At 35.5% G+C, this 21,647-nt stretch overlaps 1 protein-coding gene across 3 annotated transcripts in view; it reads left to right on the forward strand.

The window, feature by feature from the left end:
• The first annotated feature begins 1,874 nt into the window (after positions 1-1,874).
• Positions 1,875-21,647, forward strand: part of DACH1 (dachshund family transcription factor 1) — a 394,019-nt gene continuing 374,246 nt past the window's right edge. The window contains exon 1 of one of the 3 annotated variants that reach the window (XM_079138922.1): positions 1,875-3,347. In XM_079138922.1, coding sequence (XP_078995048.1) covers positions 2,494-3,347 — 854 coding nt within the window. In that variant the 5' untranslated portion in view covers positions 1,875-2,493. The remainder of the gene's footprint in view (positions 3,348-21,647) is intronic. The other 2 variants (XM_079138923.1, XM_079138924.1) reach the window with 2 other exon arrangements.

A 21,647-nucleotide genomic window follows, 5' to 3' on the forward strand; every position in this document is an offset into this window, starting at 1 on the left:
GGTTTGGAGTATAGCATCTTAAAATCATATCAGAGTTTATTAGAAGTTAGGGGTGTAATTCCATAATAAGATTCGCTTTTCATAGCTTAGTACTTTCTTCCTTTTCCCCTCATTAACACAATAAATTGGCATTTTTAAAATGGTAATATTTTCTTAAACATAAACACTTAAAGCAGTGTTTTGATGTATGAGACAAATATTGAATCCTTTTAATTGAGGACAGATCTGGGGGACTGAAAAATCAATAAAATTATTTCCAAATATATTAAAATATATTGGCTAAACTAGGCCAAACAGCTGTGTCAACTTTAGTTTTCCTTACAGAAGTTTATCTGCTTTTCTACAATTTTCTGAATTCTTAAAACTCAGAAAAACCTCTTGATATAACTGCCATGCCCCCAAAAGTTTAGCATAAACTTAGATTAATTAGTCAGTAGTGTCATATTTCTCTGTAGATAGTTCCTTTACCTTTTGCCACTACACTTCAAAGAGTTTAAAGGATTGACCTAAGGAGAAAAGTAATGATAATTTTAAAACCAAAATGGCAAAAATCTCATTATGAATTTCTCAACACTGTGAACCTGCTGTTAATAGTTTATGTCTAAAATCCAGGGAATGCTTGTTTCATATCCTGTGAAGCCCTGAGTATGTGTAGACAGGTTCGAAGTCTCACTATTTAAGATTGCTATAGATATAAGCAGCAAATTGACATGACTATGCTCAAATCATATGTTGGTCAAAGATCCTTGAATAAGTATCTCCATGCAACAAGTTAGAAAGGAGAAGAAAAGGAAAGATGAAAGAAAGTCACTCTAATCTCTGCCTAATGTTTTTAAGTATAGCTACCCTTTCTGCCTTTACAAGCCAACCAGTGAGCTTAGTTTTTGTTCTCATTATTTACAAAACAAACACATTTTCATTGACAAACTGAAAAGGACCTTCCCAAAATATAGTGGTACCTTTCAAATATGAAAAAAAAAAAAAAAACCCACAGAAATATCATGTTACTTAAATAACACAGTAGCAACTAGTCTTGGGTCTTAAGGGATATAAGGATGGTTGGCTACTATGAAAGACAGGTGAATTAATTATAGAGTTTTGGGTGAGAAAAATCAGAGTGCTTTTGTTTTCCACTTTTTAAATCTTCAAGGGTGCCCAATCTCTTTGAATTATCTGAGTATAATAGGCATTTCTGACCTGTCTTCAGGGCGAAAGTGAAGTTATTCTAAAAGATCCATCTCATGGCAAGTATTTATTTTTACAGTCTATTAGGAGGTAAGGAATTAAATAAAGCATTCTGTTTTTTTGAACGATTTTGGACTTTCACCCCACAACTTGAAAGCTGCACTGAAAATTTCACTATCTTTACAAAAATAAATAATAGAGAAATAAAGCAATCAGATGCATAAAAAACATTACGCTTTGCTTACATGTAAATTTTTCTCAAAATAATTTCTTAATAATCATGAAGTGGGGATGTGTTTTCATTTAAATCTCTTTGCAGAGACGCTGGGAGATAAATCCTAAATCCTTGAAGGCGAACTCAGAGCGCTCTGGCTCCTCTGGAAGTTGGCAGGCAATGGCTTAGAAGCTTTTGGGGAAAAAATTACCAGTCGTCGCGGAAGAAATGGAATATTAGACAAGCAATTTAACGGTAGTAGTAGAAGAGAAGCAGATGATGGTCTCTCTCTCCTTTTCCGATCGCCACTTCTGTGTCCCCAGCTTTTCCTCTCCGTCCCTCCCACAGTTTCTTTCCATATCCCCCCTCCCCTCCTCCTTTTCTTGCTCTCTCTCTCTCTCTCTCTCTCTCTCTCTCTCTCTCTCTCTCTCTCTCTCTCTCTCTCTCTCTCTCTCTCTCTCTCTCTCTCTCTCTTTCTCTCCTTATGTCTCGCGCTCACGGAGTCTCTGCTCGGAGTTCCTGGTTGGATAATTTGGGTTAATACTAGTGAGTGAGGTTTTTGCGGCTTCAAAGGGTATTTCAAGTTTCCGGAGCTCCTCCCCTCTGCACCGTGTGACAACAACAACTCGTCCAGCCGGCAGCCTGCACTTTTCAGCTCATTTTCTCTCTGTCATTCCCCTCTCAATCTTTGATCAATGTACTTGCCAGGGAGAACCCAAGTCCCTCAATCCTCCTCCTTTCCACCTTCATCCTTAACTTTGTGCTAGAGCGGGACCCACACAACAACAGTCGACCCTCCCCGTCCCCGCCTCCCCCCAAACCAGCCCTCGATCCCAGCCCCCGGAGAGGACTCGCATTTCGACTTGCGGGACACTTTGTGCGTTTCTCTCTAGAGCGCCTCTCGCGCTCGCCCCTCCTGCGCTCGCTCTTTCTTACCCTCACCTCCTTTTCCCCCCTTCTCTCCCTTTCTCGTCCTCTTCGGAGTTGTTGTTGCCCCTCTTGCTCCTTCTCCCCCCTTTTCCCCGTCCCCTCCCGGGGTGTGTGGCAACTTTTCCCCTCTCTTCTCCTCCTTCTGTTTCCCCTTATATGTGACCATGGCAGTGCCTGCGGCTTTGATCCCTCCGACCCAGCTGGTCCCCCCTCAACCCCCGATCTCCACGTCTGCTTCCTCCTCTGGCACCACCACCTCCACCTCCTCGGCGACCTCGTCTCCGGCTCCGTCCATAGGACCCTCGGTGTCCTCTGGGCCAACTCTGTTCCGGCCCGAGCCCATCGCTTCTTCGGCAGCGGCGGCGGCCACAGTCACCTCTCCCGGCGGCGGCGGCGGCGGCGGCGGCGGCGGCAGCGGAGGCGGCAGCGGCGGCAACGGAGGCGGCGGTGGCGGCGGCGGCGGCGGCGGCAGCAACTGCAACCCCAGCCTGGCCGCCGGGAGCAACGGCAGCGGCGGCAGCGGCGGCGGCAGCATTAGCGCTGGCGGCGGCGGCGCCTCCAGCACCCCCATCAACGCGAGCACCGGCAGCAGCAGCAGCAGCAGTAGCAGCAGCAGCAGTAGCAGTAGTAGCAGCAGCAGTAGCAGCAGCAGCAGCAGCTGCGGCCCCCTCCCCGGGAAACCCGTGTACTCAACCCCGTCCCCAGTGGAAAACACCCCCCAGAATAATGAGTGCAAAATGGTGGATCTGAGGGGGGCCAAAGTGGCTTCCTTCACGGTGGAGGGCTGTGAGCTGATCTGCCTGCCCCAGGCTTTCGACCTGTTCCTGAAGCACTTGGTGGGGGGCTTGCACACGGTCTACACCAAGCTGAAGCGGTTGGAGATCACGCCGGTGGTGTGCAATGTGGAACAGGTTCGCATCCTGAGGGGACTGGGCGCCATCCAGCCCGGAGTGAACCGCTGCAAACTCATCTCCAGAAAGGACTTCGAGACTCTCTACAATGACTGCACCAACGCAAGGTAAAGAGCAGAGTGTAGCCTCTGCCGCCCCCGGCCCCTTCCCACCCGCCTCCTCGCCCTTCCCTTGCTCCCTTTCCGGCGCCGCTTGCTCGCGCGTCCGCGAGCCGCGCGTCCTGGCGAGCGCGGCCCTCTGGTTTCCTTCTTTGGAGCTCGCCAGCCGCGCCCGACCCCCTGAGAAGTTGGCACTTCACCCTGCCCAGATCTAGCTCTTTCGGCCGGGTCAATCTTTGCTCGCCTGGCCGCCAGATCTTGGCTGCTGTGGGGCTTGGGAACCTCAAGTCTCGGGGCGGAGGGGGCGGGAAGGAGGACGGCGCCTTTCCTGGAGCCACTGCCCCCTTCTCGGCGCGCGCCGGCGTCTGGGAACCTCTCTCCGTGCTACTGCCGGAGTGTGCGCTCCCAGGGACCTAGGTTCCACAGCAAGTCTCTGGGTACCTCCTGGGGGCGGGGGGAGGTCGTGACCCTGCCCCGTAAGGTTCGTGGGGCAGGGAGACACGCTCCGGGTGAGCGACCGGTTAGGAGGCCAAGGTAGTGGGTTGGCAGTCGACGAAGGCACTTTGAGGTCAGATAGGGAACGACTCCTGAGGCTGAGAGGCCCTGGGCAATCCCAGGGAGTTCAAACCCAAGTCCCAAGGGGCTGCTTGTCGAGGGGAGGGTCCGTGTGTGTGCGCATGTGTGTGTGTCCGCGTGTGAGCATTTGCGTGTGCAAAGGAAATAAAGGGGTACGTTTGCCCCGAGGCAGATGCGAGGGCACCAGCTGGTTTTCTTCTATAGGGGAAGGTGATCGGGTGCCCCAGACTTTTGGAAGCCGAACTAAGAGAGACGGAAAAGGAAGACCACAGTGCTTTCGCTAGCTCACTGTTTTCAAAGTGCGACTTCTTTTTTCATTCCTTTCTTTTCTCTTCTTTCTTTCTTCTTCTTCTTCTTTTTTTTTTTTTTAAAGGTCAGTAGCTCCCGCAACGAGCCAGGTGCACGTTTTTGCACTGGGATGCTCTGCGGGCCTAAATACTGTGTGCGCTGACTTTCCAGCCCGGCAAAGGCGCGCCCAGAGGAGGCTTCGGAACTGGTCCCGGGGCCCAACCAGTTTTATGCTAATGAACGCTCAGTGGGGGAGGTTCTACCAGGAGGGGGCGGGAGTGGGGTAAGTTGTCAGTTTCGGGGTAGAAATGAAGATTCCACTCGCTTTTGCAGTTCCGCTTTGTCCCCACCGCTCGCTTCAGGGACGCGCAGAGGGAAAAGTTCACAGATTCCTAGAGAAAGCGAATAGGGAATGTTGAAAACCTCAAGCAGGCACGTGGGAACAGGGCGCAAAATTTGAGTGGAAAACTTCGGTACCTTCCAAATAAGTTTAAAGACTGAGGGAACGGAGTTGGTGTGTGTCCCTAGAAGAGCTAGGGGAAGCTGAAGTAGAAGGAAAAAGAGGAGATCAGGTACAAATGGTAAAGAAAAGGCCACAAACTATTCCTTCCTTGGAGAAAGATTCCTTCGGTACTGCTGGAGACGGCTGTAAACCCCAAAAGACTCGAACTCAAAGGAGCATATGTCTTACCCCGGCCTGACCAGACATTCTTTTCCGTGTTTATTTGCCTTTCTTTATATGGAACATGAATGTATGTCTCGGTTTTGAACCTTCAGTTAGACTATTTTTTAGTATATTTGTGTGTGTGTGTGTGTGTGTGTGTGTGTGGTGTATGCGCGCATGAGTGCCCAAGTGCATGGGCAGGTGGCAGTAGAGATGGGTGTGTGTGTGTGTGTGTGTGTGTGATATCAAGATCATTAAATATCATTTACTCAAACAATTGGAGTTCTTACTCATCCATAAGGTAAAATATTTGTCCCAAATTCATTAAAACTATTTGCACCAGAACAGTATTATTCTGGAGTTTTAAAGAATATTATGTAAAAACTGAAGTCAGTTCAAATCCGATTGTTATAAAATTGACTCTCCAGTAAATTGGTAACAGGCTGGTTTTCTCTTTGGTAATGAAACATCCAGTCTTCTCCAAATCCTGTGTGCATTGTGTGTATGTGTGTGTGTGTTTATGGCACACATTGTACGAGGTAATCAATGGCCATTTTAGTACACACATGCACACACATACACAATTGTTTGAGAAAAGTTCCTTCAGTGACTGCATTATAATGTTGTAATCAATGTAACACTTGATCATTTTTATTTTGTGAAATTTTGTCCAGACTTTGAATTGAAGTCCTCATCAGATGGTTGAAGAATAGTCCCAAAGTTATTAACTAGACATTTTAAAAAAAATTTTTTCTTTTTTTTTCCCCTGAGATTAACAGCTCTAGAGTTTAAACTTCCAGAACCAAGATAAGTTAAATCCAGTGGAACTGCTCATCCCTCCAAAAATATCTCATCACTACTCTAATTATGTTTCAATTACCTGGCCTTAATACTTTGCAATTAGATGTGTTGTTCTAAAATCCCATTTCAGGTTATTTTTAAATGAAATATGGGAAATTTATAGATATAATCTTGAATTTTGATCTTACATCAACTAAAATGCTTGCTCAAACTTAAATACATGTAAATATGTAGTCATTAGCCTGAGAAGATATGTTGTTGTAGTTGTCGACATCTACCTAGGTTTTCCTAACTCTGCCCCTGACTAAGGAAATAGAAAATTTATAATTGATGGGTTCAATCCCCAGCACTGCAAGAAAAAGAAAAAGAAAATTTAAATTTAAAATTAAGCTCCCCTCACCAGAATGTACTCTTTGCGTATTACAATGTTGGCATCATTATTTTCAATAGTAATTACCAGTGTTGTTGTTTTATTTCTTTACTTTGAAAGCAACAATCTAAGTGTTTTGCATCTTAAATTAAAAAACAAACAAATTCCATTTTTATTCAAGTCCAATTTATAATTTTGCTATTAGAATCTTTTTTCATTCATCTAGATGTATTGATCCTTTCACTCTAGTTTCTACTCTAGCTACTTAACAGACCAAGGAAATAATTTATACAGAGTGTAAGAGAAATGGTGCAAGAAGGCAAACTATATAAAATTACATACATATTTGTGTGTGTTTATATATAGTGTATAGCTAGTATTCTGAATATATATGTACATACGGTGTGTGAGTGAAAGAAATATCAAATCTTAGCACTCTCAGTTTTTTATGGAACATATATCTAATTATGATCCTCAGAACTATTTAAATACCAGGAAATCCAAGGAACCAAAATGATACTAAAGAAAAGAAAGGCTCATGAACTTGCTTAAAGTGGCTCAGTAAGTTAACAGCAAACCTTAGAGCAGATTTGATTTGCTTGGGGCCATTGTATTTGTATGCTATCTATGAAAACTGGAGTAAATGTTGAAGCCATCTGTCATTACCACGAGAAGATGAAAAAGAGACTATCACCTGCTAGATAGTAAAACTAAAAAGTGTAGGTCTCCAAACATGAAAGAAAATGTAAGGAAATATATTTAAAAGTTGTCAAGGGGCAAACTCTGACCTTGTCCAGCTTCCTCCAATTATTATTTTAAAACTAAACATTAGTTGTATGGACTTGTCTGTTGCAACAGAGGTCACTTAATTAACTGCTAACCATTAAATAACAACAAAAAAAGTAAAGTAATTATGTACATGGTCAAGTCTGTGTTTGTACAAGTCAATTGCTTGTTTGTAGATTTGGGTTAGGATTCATTTTTGTGTGAATTCAAGTAATAAAAAGTGACTTATGTTATCTAATATGCTTATTTCTTTGATTATGGTCAGAAGATGATCTTGTCTCACAATCTTTCAAACCAGGTTGTGGATATAGCTTCTATATAGCTCCAAATTTGGGAAATTTTAAACTTGAATAGATTCGTTAGTCTTATCAGACATTTTATATGCGTATACATATATTAATGAACAGTATTCTTTTGTCTTGAAAGTTGATACCATTCATGGACATAAAATTGAAAGTCTTGCTAAGCCTTTTATGTTTCAGTAGCAATATCTGAAAAAATTTTAGTATAAGTAGTACAAGATTTTTTTTTTCCAGTTCTTGACTTTATTTTTCTTGTCAGGAGTTTTTAGTAAAGATGGCAAGCTGAAACAGTCTATATTTATTTAACATTTCCCCTGTTGCCTGCTTTTCAATGGCACAGACTCATGCATCGATAAAGTTTCAACACAAATACAGATTCACTCCCTTCTAACAAATAATTACGATACTTGGCACTGAGAAATTCAAGGATTACTTCAAATGAAGAGAGGCAATGCTTTTGAAGTTTTTGTATTACAGTAGATTAATGGTTCCTATAAAGCCTAGTGTCTCATTTTATAACATTTCAAAAGGAATGCAACATAATTAGAAGACCAAGGCATAAAATATGAAAGTTTGTTTGGTTCCATAACTTATTTCTCTCTACTTTAAAAATATTAGAAAAGTGCATTTTAATAACAAATATATGAATAAAATAAAAGAATATTCTAATCTAGAATTTACATGGCTCAAATTATATTGCAGAATACAAATTCTTGAGTTATTTGGATAGTATCTTTCAACTTGATATTTTTCTTGGAATTAGTCTCCAATAATATCACAGTATTATTATTAAAAGTGCACATGTTATGAAGATATTTTACTTTCTCAACTCTAGTTTATTAGTTAATACTCTGAGGGAAGAAATTTGATTTATATAAATGATGTTTTCTTTTGTGAAACTTCAAATATTATATAATATAAAGTACAGGACAGGCTTTTTTACCCGAGTTCTCTTACACAGTTTTAAGCATTTGGTACAGTATTTTTAAATCATCATTTTATTAATCAAAATTTGCTGTTGCTTTTTATTTAATCTATTATTGTTCACTAAAGTTGTATACAAATTACTGAGACAAATATTAGCCACCCTCTTTTTGCCTCCCTACCTCCCCCAGTCCCCTGAGATGTGACACCCAATATTGATTAAAGTCTTGGCAGGATTTGAGCATAAATCACCCTTCTCTTTGGCGATTTACTAGGTGTGATTCACCAGCATACAGAAACATAATATGCTTTATTGTTTCTCACTTGATGCTTTGTTTTTGGAATGTAAGTAACATTTGTAAATTAGCTTAATGTGCAACCAAGTAGTTGTTATTTTAAGGATGATTTTCTGCTTCGACTATCAATTAGTATTATTTTACCTTTCCAGGTTATTTTAATCAATCGTTTCATACAATTGCCTTTGTCAATCAAGTAAAATAGTCATTAAAATAGCATTGTGTTAGCAATATAGAACCCAAGCATTACAGAATACAATAGGAAATGAAACTCTCACAGGTTGTAAACTGTCTCCCTTTGAATCCTTGTTTGAAGAAATAGTTTGAAGTATGTCTTCTAAATAGGTACAGGTGAGTCTTCTAGATTTCATTAAACATTTTGATTTTAATGTTTGTTACTTGGTTCTTTAAACTCTGTTTAAATTTAAACTGAATTTTTTTTTCTTTCAAGGATGTTATTTTCAAATTGTTCACACAAAAAGTCACATCAAGTTATATGCTCTTAAAATGATAGAAAATGTAGAATTTGATATGGACTATTTAGGTATCAAAACTGTAATCAAGATAAGCTTTGTCATTTTGTATTTGAATTGTTAAAAAAATATGACCTTAGCTTTTTCCAGTGTGTATCATTTTCTTAACTGAGGTAATGGATTCTGATTGGTTGGTTATACAACCAATACATATATATACATATATATATATAAATAAAATATATGAATGTATATATGTATGTATGTGAATATATGTATTATATAAATGCTACAGTTTAAATATTCTAGCTCAGACTACATTAATATTTTCAGACTTTTGGACTGCATTAAGCAACGCCTTTCCACTATATTTGTTATGTTCATGGGTTAATTTTTAAAAGAAGACAGCATTGAATTAAAAGACCACTTAATGCAACGTGAATAGTGAGTGTAATATCAAAGGCTCTGATTTTTCACAGCTACACATATTTTAAACATAGCAGAGCTTCTGTGTGTACCTACCTTGTGCTCAAATTCCTTTACTTCTCAATTTGCCAAGAATATTTCTAATCAGAAGTGATTTTATTCTAAAGTATCTTGGTTTTAAAATAACTTTTAATTACTGATATTTTTGCTTTTTAAGGTATATCACATATAAGAATAACTTAATTGGAATAGTGTAGTTAGTTTACCAACTTCTTCCTTTGGAAAACAAAGAATACCAAGGATGAGATATTTGTATTTGGTTCTTATGAGCTATTGTTCGATTAACTGGTGACTCTCTTTATTTTGGTATAACTATTTAGTTTAAGAAGAATTTTGAGAATCTGTTAAGAGTGTGACAATCGCTGCTGGTTGTAGGCATTTAACGATTAACTTTTTGTGTAAGTACACAAGTGTGTTATTTAAAAAATATATATATGTCAAGTCAAATAGAGAAAATCATCCAAATTGCAACCTAAAGTTAGGGACCTCAGCCCAGTTTCATTTTAAAATTTCTTGGTGTATTCTGACGTGAATTTCTTTTATTAGAGAAAAACATTCTCCCACTTAAAAAAAAATTGCATCTTTAGAATTTTCTGCATTGACTACTCAATGTGCCAATGGCTAAATTTTATTCAAGGGGTGACCCTCTTGTTTTCTGATCCAAAATAACATGTAGTTCATCTGAGATTTTAAGGTGGGAATCTTCTGAACATTTGAAGTATGTGACTTGACTGGAAGTTGCCAGAGCAACTTATTAAACTGCACAACTCACTATGTTATTGTTTAATTGGTCTTTTAAAATATAAGTATATTGAACTATCCTACACTATGCAGCATAGAGGTACACTAAATAGCCACTTGCTTAAAAAAAAAAAAGTTTTAGGGAGTGATGAGGGGGAGAGAGAGAAAGAGAAAAAGGGAAAATGTTTTACAGAAGAATCTAAAATAATTAATCATTTTGTATGCTGAATACAATATCTGGACTACATTTCTAGTAAGATGTTAAATTGAAATAAGCCAGGCACAGAAAAACAAATACTGCCTGATATCACCTCTATGTGGAATCTGAAAAAGTTGAATTCTTAGAAACAAAGTAGAATGGTGGTTGCCAGTGACTGGGGAAGATATTGTAAAAGGATACAAAATTCCAGTTAGATAAGAGGGATAAGTTCAAGAGATCCAAGAGATCTGTCCTACAACATAGTGATTAATAATAGACCTTTATGAATCCTGTAGAGAATTTTGAAAATAGGATTTATGTTTGACAAAAAATTTAAGCCATGATTTTCATAAAGCACATATTGAAGTAGGCAACATAATAAATCAGTTTATTTCGATGAGTCACCTTGAATAATTGAGGAATGTTTTTCTTAGTATAAATAAATGGAGAAGTAAACATAATAGAGTAAAATTTCACAGTGTTAAATTATCTTTGTATTTTTATGGTATCGATATTTCTAAATAATTAAAGTATGCTTCCCATCACAACAGGAAAAAAAACAACACCACTTTTTTTCAAGAGCAAACAAAATATATCTCAGGAAAGAAACTATGCTAGATGAAAGGGAACTATGTAATGGAAGCATGTAGAAGCATTTTCAAGTACTTGTAAATTCCATTTAAAGCATATTGGTCATATGTTAAATAAAGGCAATGAAAATAAATAGTATGTGTTAAACATGAAGTACTTTATTATATTCACATATCAGGCAGATGATGTATTTTATTGAAATCTTAAACTATATCCTGAAATTTTATAAACACTAACAATGATTCATATTTTCATAGTGTTATATTTTTTAAAGATTTTATTGATGTGTGAACCAAGTAAATCACCAAAGACATAACAAACCTTTCAACTCACCATAGTCCTGCTAACAGTATTCTTAGTTTATACTTAAAATATCATTTTTAAATTTAATTTAACCAAATTCTTTGAAATGATATTTCTTGACTTGGGCATTTTCTATTTTATTAGTGCCTTTGAATTTTAAAGAAAGTACTTGGAGCACTTTTAATTTTCATATTACGAGTAAGACATCTTATACTCAGATGTTCTTGTGTGTGCAACAAGTGTAAAATTTTTATCAGTATTTTAGACATCTGTGGTGGACATTTCTATTCATGTTAATCTTAGTCCACTTGTAGTTTGTGTATTTATATTTAAACAGTCATAGCAATGTAAAAACTTTTGCATACATGTTTATAGGTATATGTACACACACACACACACACACACACACACACACACAAGCTATAGGACATGGGACCACAGGACAAAGAGTGTATCAATAAAACTGGTTTTACTTTTCTTTTTTAGAATTTATAGAGGCCTAAAATACTATGAAGCACATTTACTTACCTCATGATAATTGAAAAACAGTCAAAAGAAGCAATTTTCTGTAAAAGAAGTAATTTAAACTTAAATATTTAAAAATACATTGCACAACATGTAGTTTCTAGGACAGTGATTAAAAACGTTGCTCATTTTCCTAGATCATAATCTTTATAACTGAAATATAGTTTTAATTTGCTATTTAAAGGATACATATGTGGGAATTATTTTATTGGTATGAAGTAGATATTCAACAATTAGATACTAGATTTTACACATTATTGAATAACACTAAATGTGCTTGATGTCCTTGCTCCATTTATTTTATTGGTTTATCTCATTGCTTCTTGCACTTCAGAGCAAGTTATCTTTTAGAATCAGTGGATAAATGATAGGAAAACAATTTCATAACCTAAAGAAAAGAGTCTGTCTTCTAAAAGTCTTGCCATCAATGAGATGAGTTAGGAATGAGGTCAGTGGGTTAATCTTTAGGTCTGCATAAGGAGATGTATATTACCACTTCTTGAAGTAGACTGTAATTGTCTTTGAAAACACCTGGTAAAGGACCAGTTAAGTTGAAATCAATTACTTTCTCAATCATTCCATGGCATTTGTCAAGTCATTACTTCACTGGTAAAAGTGCAAGCATGCATACATTCTTTTTCAAAGTAGAAAGCAGCTTATAAAACAGTGTCTACTTAAGATTCTGCTTCATCTAACACTTGTGGAAATAAAAAGAAAACAACCCAAATCTTGTATGTAATAAATAAACCTTATACACGATTATTTGGTCAGAAGTTCATCTTTGCATTTAGTTATCTTAATAGAAACATTTAATATCACTTTGTGCATCGAGAGAGAGAGAGAGAGAGAGAGAGAGAGAGAGAGAGAGAGAGGGGGAAGAAAAACTTGTTTCAAAGTATTTTATGTCTTATGTGATCTGATACCTGTATTCTTACCCCTTAAGAATGCTCTGACAAGTGTGTATGATAATCAAAGATGAATGTATGTCTGCTGTTCACTGATTCTTTCTTCACACCATTGACAGCACATGCAGATTTGAACTTGTAGCTAGGAACAGTGCTTCCATGCTTCAAATTGCCAAAAGACCCTCAGGGATAGAAACTTGACCTGCTTTTATGAAACCATAGAATTACATTTATACAAGTTACCCCATGGGAAAGGAATGAACTGATCCCAATTCAAACCTTAATATCAAAGCCTTCTGGGTCAAATTTGATTCTTTTTCCTTTCTGTTAACACCTGTATGGCTACCATGTTTAGTCACTTGATATTCTTAGAAATTTTTAAAAAAAATTATTCATTAATGATATTGCACTAATTAAGCCAAAGTGCTATCAAAATTTTGGAGTTATTTGTTTCCTTGTGTTATTAATATGTCATTTTTCAGACAAAATGCCTACCCTATATAAAAACATCCTAAATTTAAGGAGTTTAAATGCAAGTTTATTTAATTGCATATGAAAACATTTACTTTGTACTTTTGAACTAATTTGTCCCCACTAATGAGTTAGTTCAACTAGGGAAAGAAACTCCTTGAAAAGAGTTTTTCTTGTTATAACAGATTTCAGAATAAGGATTTTAATATGAAAGTATTTAATTTTTCCTAGTTACATTTTAAATGGTTATATTTCTTATTTTCTTTTTAGTCAGGCTACTCATAGAAGGGGTTTCCAAAAACTACCTTTGCCATTAATAGAAGCAAATGAAGGTAGTTACTGATAAATGAACATGCATAAAAGATTCTTTTATTTTGGTTGGATTCACTTTAGTTATATGGAATGGATCTAAATTGGAAATTAATTCAACAAATGTTGAAACTAACGTGTTTATAATAAAGAAGATTTTAGGTATGTAGGAGTTTTCTTAGTTTCTGGAATATCAAAATGCTATATCATACAAATGCAAATGAGTAACTTATATGAATGGATAAGGTCATAATATCTCTTTGCTTATAAAACTTACAGTATTAATGAGCACCATTAGATTATTGAATGAGGACCTATATCTCCATATAGTTTGACTTGCTTTCAACCTATACACATAAAAACAATTTTTAAATGGTAAAATACCACATGTATATGTTATTATAATTCAATATGGTGTTAAATGATTCCATTGTTGAATTTTGGAGTTGAGGTGAGCAAATTTCTTTCTCAATTGAATATTTAAATAAATTTCAAACACCTTTCACTTCTTTTTCATTTAACATCTTTAAAAACATTAGGATATTTTTATTAGATATTTCTCTACAAGAACTAAACATAAAAAATTCCTCATAAGAATGGTTATAATAAATCAGTCCTCGAAGTAGAGAGAGGGAAATATTAAGCTTTCTAATAGAAGGTACTCTACTTTCTTCACTATCTTAAGTCATAATCCAGAAGAAAATATTTGGAGTTTTAAACATGTGTTGTTTATCTTTTACTGGCCATTTTGTAGCAAAAGTCTTACTTTTTTAGTAAGCTAACAGTTTTTCTGCCTTATCTTGACACTTTTCATTTGAATGAAATTGAAGTATATCAACTAATATCGCTTTAATGCCATATTTATAAAATATCAAAGTCTGATCATTTATTTAATTTAAAAATTTGTCCCAACTAGTTTCATGGTGATTTAACATGGTCGTTGCTCTGCACTTTTTTTTTTTTTTTTTTTTAACTGTGATGGAAGAAGGTAAAATAGGTAGACTTAAAAAGAACCTATTTCAGGAAAGACAACCTATTCTGACTTTTGTAATGGTGATGATATGAGTTTTCTATGACCTTTTTTGTCTTCTAGTGGCATCTTACAGCTCTTTTTCCAAAAATGATTGATGGTACACACCACATGAACTGGAAAAAATAATCACATAAAAAGCCTTGCTCTAAAAAGAAGAAATGGAACTTCATATTTTTAATATTGCACAAAATTCTACGTGATACACAAAATAGGAAGCTGTTAGCCACCAAACTAAATTTCATTTCTTTAAAATACCTTTATCATCTAAATTATCCTTTTAGTAATCCTTCTTCTTTTTCTTATTATTTTTTTGATAAAAACTCTAGTAAAATAGTAAATGAAATAGAAATACTTTTTTACAATGAAATTTACCTGCAAACATCTAACCAACAACAGAAAGAACTCTGAGTTTTTGAGCTGCTGATATTTAGGCTAGATTTCTTTAATTCATCAGTGTGAAAAATATATAATTTATTTTTATTAAGGCATTTTATTCAAACTTTAGGAAATGAAATGCAAATGGTATATTTGGTCTGGAGTAAACTTTTCTGCTCTCTCTTTTGGGGAGTGGGTTAAATAAGGGCCCATGACAGGAATGCTGTTTGTTTTTCACAAAAGTTGTTTGTGATTTCAGGTACCCTTGGGAAATCTCTTGATCAGATTCACATCTGTTCCTGTCAAAGTGGGTGCTAAGATACCGGTCACCCAGCAACCATGTCCAAGAGGGAATTGGGCCGATAATAACTTCAAAAAGGAATGACAGATGCTAGATTAGGATGAAAGACAAAACGCATGAAAAATGAGCTTGTTAGAATCAAAAATTTGTTCAAGCACCTTTATGCAAATTAAATGAATATTGAATATTTGCATGCAGTAATTTCTACTTTTTCATTTGATTGAAAAGAAAAGAATAGTGCATTTAAACTCACAAATGCCACTTCTTTCTATGGCACTAATTAACATACAAAGCAGAATCTCTTTTTAAAAATCAGATTAGCCACCTGGGTTCTTATATCTCTGCTAAGAATGTTACAATGTTTTTCTTATGACAGTTAGTACTCTTTAAGATGACTTGGTTCATCTAATATTTTTTCATAGTAAACAGTCTTGTGTGAATTAAGATTATTTTAGATGGATATAAATCCATTTCTTGAGAAAGCAATTCAAAAGTAACCTTATCCTGTTGTCCTTGAAATTGGTTAATGTACATTAATAAAAGATCACTCAAGAATGAGTTCACACCAAAAGCACAGGCTTCTCATTGACTGGTTAAATAACAATGCATTAAAGTAAGGCAGAGTGGTATAACCGAAAATAAAGTAAGCAGAAAGATCTCTTCAGAATTTAAGATGCTCTTTGATACATTACCAGTTTTTCTATTGAACTGTTCACATACTAATCAGAATTTAGAAGGCCTGATAAAATGTAGTGATTGAGAGAGGTTTCTGAGTCTTGGTTTAGCAATGTCTAATGTGGTCACGTAGAGAAATTGATTTTCTTCAGAAATTAATTAATTTTTCATATCGCCCTAAGCTGCAGTTAAAAAGAGTGCATACTTGTCTGTTTTTTCCAGAAATATTGCCTAATCATATTAATACCATTGCCCCAAGGATGAAAAGATAATTGTACAAATGCATTTGGAAATATGTATCACTGAGTATTTATGATTAAATTATGCAAATGACCCAGCTCTCATCCTTTCCAGACCCAGATTGTCTAATTAGGATTGATATGCTGAATAGATGTTCCAGAATTTGAATACAAGCATGTCCAAGGAGCAGAAAATTGGAAATGACAAGGCTGAAATCTAAAGAAAAGTGTCTTTCGTTTCCATACTTTGTTAATGTGCTGTTAGCAGTTGAGGGCTCCCCCCCTTTGGCTATTTTAAGGTTCACATGTCCTTATTAGAAACAACTATGGAAAATGAATCAAACTTTAGCAAATAGCAATTCATTTCTATTTGGTACTTATTTAAAAATAATAATCTCTTGGCCATTCTAAGGGAACATCACTAGCAAGTTGCCCCAAACAATGTAAATGCTACCCTTAATTGGGTGGCTTTTATTTATTTATTTATTTATTTTTAACTTCCTCTGAATTAGTTTCTTAGCTTAATTTCAAAGCTAGTTTCTCCAAACTTAGGGGTATACCAATGAAATATTTTCTAAGGATATGCTTTTTTTTTTTTAAATACTTAGTTCATTCACTTGTCTTTTTGTACTTGGACAAAACTATTTAAGCAATGGTTGTGATCAGAAAAAAAAAAAAAAAAAGCAGCACTTTAAATGTAACAATGTTTGAATTTGAGGTCCTCAGCAGGCTTTCTCCCTCACTGATTGCACTCATTCATCTTAGATGGAGGGATGGCAGTGAGGAGCTAGGAAGGGACTAGAACTGTCAGGACTCCAGCCTTTGTTAAGCAGCGGGTAGTCACTGCCTCTGAACTCGGCTGGCTCCTGCTTCCCATCTGCAGGATGATGGATTGCTATGTTTAATACATTTCAGCTTTTGTCTGTCATAGTGTGGACAGACAGTACTATCAGTGATTTCAACAGTGATTAGGAAACCATTTCAAACCATTCCTATTGGCCAGACAGCTTCCAGGAATGTCTGATGAAACCTACTCATTGGCACTCTCTCCATATAAATGTGTAGCTTAACTAGGCAGAGATTGTACACTCACAGTTTAAACCAATGCAGAAGCCTACTGAGAATTACCAGACTATATTTCATTTTAGAACCAAATTATATATGATAATATTAAAAACATTTGGGGTCTCGAACTACAATATTCATCCCCAAAGTCCAAAGTTTAAGATGAATTGGTATTCTTCATATAGTAACTACACATGCTTAATGACAGAACTGTATTTCATGGACCATGATGTCAGTTGCTGCTATACTTACTGATATTGAGATGTTTACCTGCATTGAGAGGGTTGACTGTGAGGACTGTGTTAAAGCAATAAGATGTGACATGGCATGTGCTATGCTGGGATTTGCTGAGCTGTGGGTGCTTTGTGATTCACAAGCCCAAAGGGTGAATGATTTCAACAAACCAGAAATGCACTATCTATGAACTCAATATTCTCCCCAGAGTGTCTTCTTGTATTTATACAACTAGTGCTAAGAAATACAAGTAACTAAAGGAAAAAAACTATTCTTTTTAAGCCATCAGTAACAGGCAAAGTTTTATTTCAAGAATGAGACAAAATAAATTGAATTGATAACTGACACATTGTTTACCAATTATAATGTCATATGCCAAATGCAATATAATTTATAAAATGTATCTTAAAGAGAGAGTTTTAACTCTCAATAAGATGACACTCCAGCTAAAATTTTGTAACACAAATCAGGAGCAGTTACTTGCTTTTAATTAATCTCTATTAAGAAGAAGTTTGAAGAAAACATTTAGCTGGTCAAAGAAAAAGGTCTGATGAGAATAAGAACTCCAGTTCTTAGACAATTTCACCTTAGTGATATGATTTTGATGTTGCAAAACGTTTCCATGGGATTCTTTCAGTAAGGATTTCTGGTTTTCAGTGTGTGGTTTCAATCATACACATATATATGCATACAACACAGCTCAAGTGCATATCACACACATTGTAGATCTTTTGAACCAACTCAATAGCTAAAACTTCATGGCATTTTGACATTGATGACTGGTAATGAGGACAGGTGGTACTTTCTGGGAAAGTTATAAAAACATTCATATGTTTTTCAGATTACCTTGTTCTTCATCATATTTTAAGGTTATTGAAACGATGTTCAGTGTAAACACTGCATTCATTTAGAATATTCTAAAGGAGTCATTTGTCAGAGTGAAGAAAAAATAGGCATATATATTTTTATATAGAAATTATGTAAGCAAATCAAAGCTATTCACATTTATGTAGTGCATATTCAGTGAACTAAGGTACTATCCACAATATTTTTTTTACTGCATAGTCATTCTAATATGTGGTAGTCAAACAGTGAATTTTGAATGCTCACTTTTGCTTTCATGGTAGGGGAGTGGTGCAGGAAGGGAAATTGCAGTAAGTTGAGAGAAGGATAAAAGATAGAAGAAGCTATTAGCAGGTCACATCTCCTGAAATTGCTGTGATGTCAGGAACTTCCATGAAGTCAAAGGGAAATGCATGACCTGGATAACTAGAATTAAGGTTCCTGGCCTTGAACTTACAGAACCAAACTGAATGCAACAGCAAGGAGTTGTTGAGTAATAATAGTGTGCTGAAGTAGAACTCTCATGGAATGGTCATACCTTACTCAGCTACACACATTTTTTAAGCTATTTGTTAAATTTCAAGGAGGTACTTAATACTCTGAAAACTTAGGGTATAGGTCTGTCTGGGGAATAGACCTTAACAACAGGAAAGGACCATTTATATTGCATAAGAGCCATATTCTTTCCCCACACCAACAAAATACATGAAGTATAAGTGCTTGGTAAACTCAAATGTGTGTTCAGCTCATACAGAAAACTGTTTTTGTGACAGCACATGTGTGTATGTGTGTGTGTGTGTGCATGTGCATGCACATGTATCTGCATGCACTCTGTAGGTTGCCAACCCTTGTTATGCACATTGTTAGTCTTATGTTTAGTTAAACCCCATAATTGCAAAGTAATACAAGCCATTTGTCTTACTGTAGTTAAGTAAAAAAAAAAAAATGTGCTGGAAACTAAATGAATGAGTTTCTCATGAGGCTAAATGAACGAGTTTGCCGTCTGGAAATGTTTTTGAGTGAAGGAATATTAGAATCCCCTTTAATCTACTCCATCCATCTCTAGCCACAGTATGCGCACACTGGCTTCCATATGTGCACAGCACCTCTAGCCCTACTGTCTAGCTATTACTGTTTGGTAGATCCATAATTGGGGGACATAGGGAGTCAGGCCAGCAGGTTCGACTTCCTATTTCTCAGTAGCTTCCTATAATGATTCTACCTCTAATGAGGTGAATTACTACTGCATGAAAAAGGAGAAAAAAGGGTTTTGGCCATCTTAGCTAATAAATCACATTGACTGCCTGGCTGATCAGATCAATTGTGCATAAATCAGTGCCTTAAAGAGTCTTAAAATAAGATTCTACCAAGACCAATCGATCCACTGGCTTGTATAAAGGCATGGTCTTTTGCCCATAGTGCGCTGAACAAGAGACCACAGTATTGAGTCTAGTATATGCTATCAGATGCTGAAATGAGTGTTTTCAGAACTCAGAGGTATGCCTTTGATGTATGAAACAGTTGTGATTGTCACCTGAATTTTTTTGTCTTCTTCAGTTTACTTTTGTTAGGCTAGCAAGGAGGTGGATTTCTCTGTATGTATAAGAAAACACAGTTTTTAAAACATTAGCAACAAGTAGCATTCTCAGAATCATTTCCCACAAAAATATCTTGATGCTATTTCAAAAGGAAATTGTCTTTAACATCAAAAAAAGTATTTCATTACCCAAATAATTGTAGCTGTGAGATTTACTCATCTACAGACATTTCGGAATCAAGAGAAAAATTAGGAAACTTAATTTCAGATTTTTATCATATCCATTAGCAACTAAGAGATGTTGACCTGTTAATCTGAAGCTCCATGTTCTCAGTTGTAACATAGGAATGATACAGATGAATTTTTTTTTACTTGTTTCAAAAGGAGGATAGGAATGTGATAATAGTTATTTGAAAACACTTCAGAAATTGTTTTTGAAAGAATTACCTGTTTAGAATTCCCAACTGAATTTTTAAAATTCCTTTTACCAGAAAAGTTTATAAAGCAGAAAGAAAATGGTTCTTGCTATCACACTTTGCTCTTCTAAGGAAATTCCAATTAAATCATAACTATTAAAAATAAAATTTTGTGAATTCTGAAAATTAACAGTCCAGTATGTAATATTTGTTATTTATTAAAGTTTTTTTAGCATTAATGTGTCAAAATATTTTGAATAATAGGTTAACATGGCAAAATCTTTGAGAAGCAATATAAAACAAAATATAATCACAGCACATATAGGGAAAATAACTTACTTTATTTTGGAAGAGAATAATTATATCTATAGTAACAATCAGATAATTTTCTATGAAAGCAGAAGGTTCTGGAGAGGTTTAAATCAGGCATTATCAAATCTTTGATTTCCTTTAAAGTTGGGGAGAACAGTGTCCTGAATAAAACATGTAATTTATAATTATTCTGTAGAAAGCATCTTTAAATCTCTCAAGTGATTATTTTCTATAGTCTCTTGTTCTGAAAATAAACTTTGGATAGACATTCAAGTATATTAACATAAAATTGGGTGTCTGACAAATATTCTGTTAACTCATCAATACAATACAATGTCCCTGTATCAGAATACTATTGTTCTGCCATTATCTATAGATTTATCACAATGTCTTGACATTTTTGTAAATTATGTAATACACATTGTTTCTCTCTTGTTCTATTGTGAAATTTAGTAGGTTGTTGAAATTGAATCTGATTGATTTTTCTGTTGACATTTGTCTACAAAAGCATCTCATTTCTAAAATTCACCAGAGGCACATTTTCCTTTATGTACCTAAAATTTTAAAAAATATTTATCAGTTTTTAAGTTTTACTCCTCAAATTTATCAACAGATTTTATACCTTGAATGAATTTAATTTCTTCTGACTAATAATCATTTTCCTTGGATTTTGGTACAGTATTCTCTTGCACCTATTTTTGTTAAAATCCTTAGTTTACTTTCTGGCACATAGTAGACATTCATTACAAACACAATTGGCTCTCATAGAAATTTTATGTGCATATTATTGATTTACATGAGTATGTTCTTATGGGATTATTCATTATAGAATTCTTTGTTTATTAACAAGAAATTCAAACATTAATATAAATACATATGTTTTAGATTTTCATGTAGAAACTTAAAAAAAATCACAAAGTATATTTAACACTAATTCTTAGGTATATTTTAAGGTGTCCTTAGTTTCTGAATGTTTCTATGTTCTTACAGTTATTTAGGTCCAATATTTAAAATTTGTACATATTTATACATGCAGGATTTTATAAGGTTGCTGTTTTATCTTTATCTCAATTGTTATTAATCATGAAATACCAACAAATATACAATTTTCAGAGTAGCTAAACATTTGAACTGTCAGGTCAAAAATAAAAATATATACATTTGCAGTTTGATAATTAAAGATAACCGTTTTTGTGTTCTTTATGTGATATGTCACTTTCACTCCTTATAATAGTCATAAGAAGTGGTTCTAACTGCTTTTAAAGATTA

The sequence above is a fragment of the Sciurus vulgaris genome (assembly GCF_902686455.1).
Source record: "Sciurus vulgaris genome assembly, chromosome: 4".
Taxonomy (NCBI): Eukaryota; Metazoa; Chordata; class Mammalia; order Rodentia; family Sciuridae; genus Sciurus; species Sciurus vulgaris.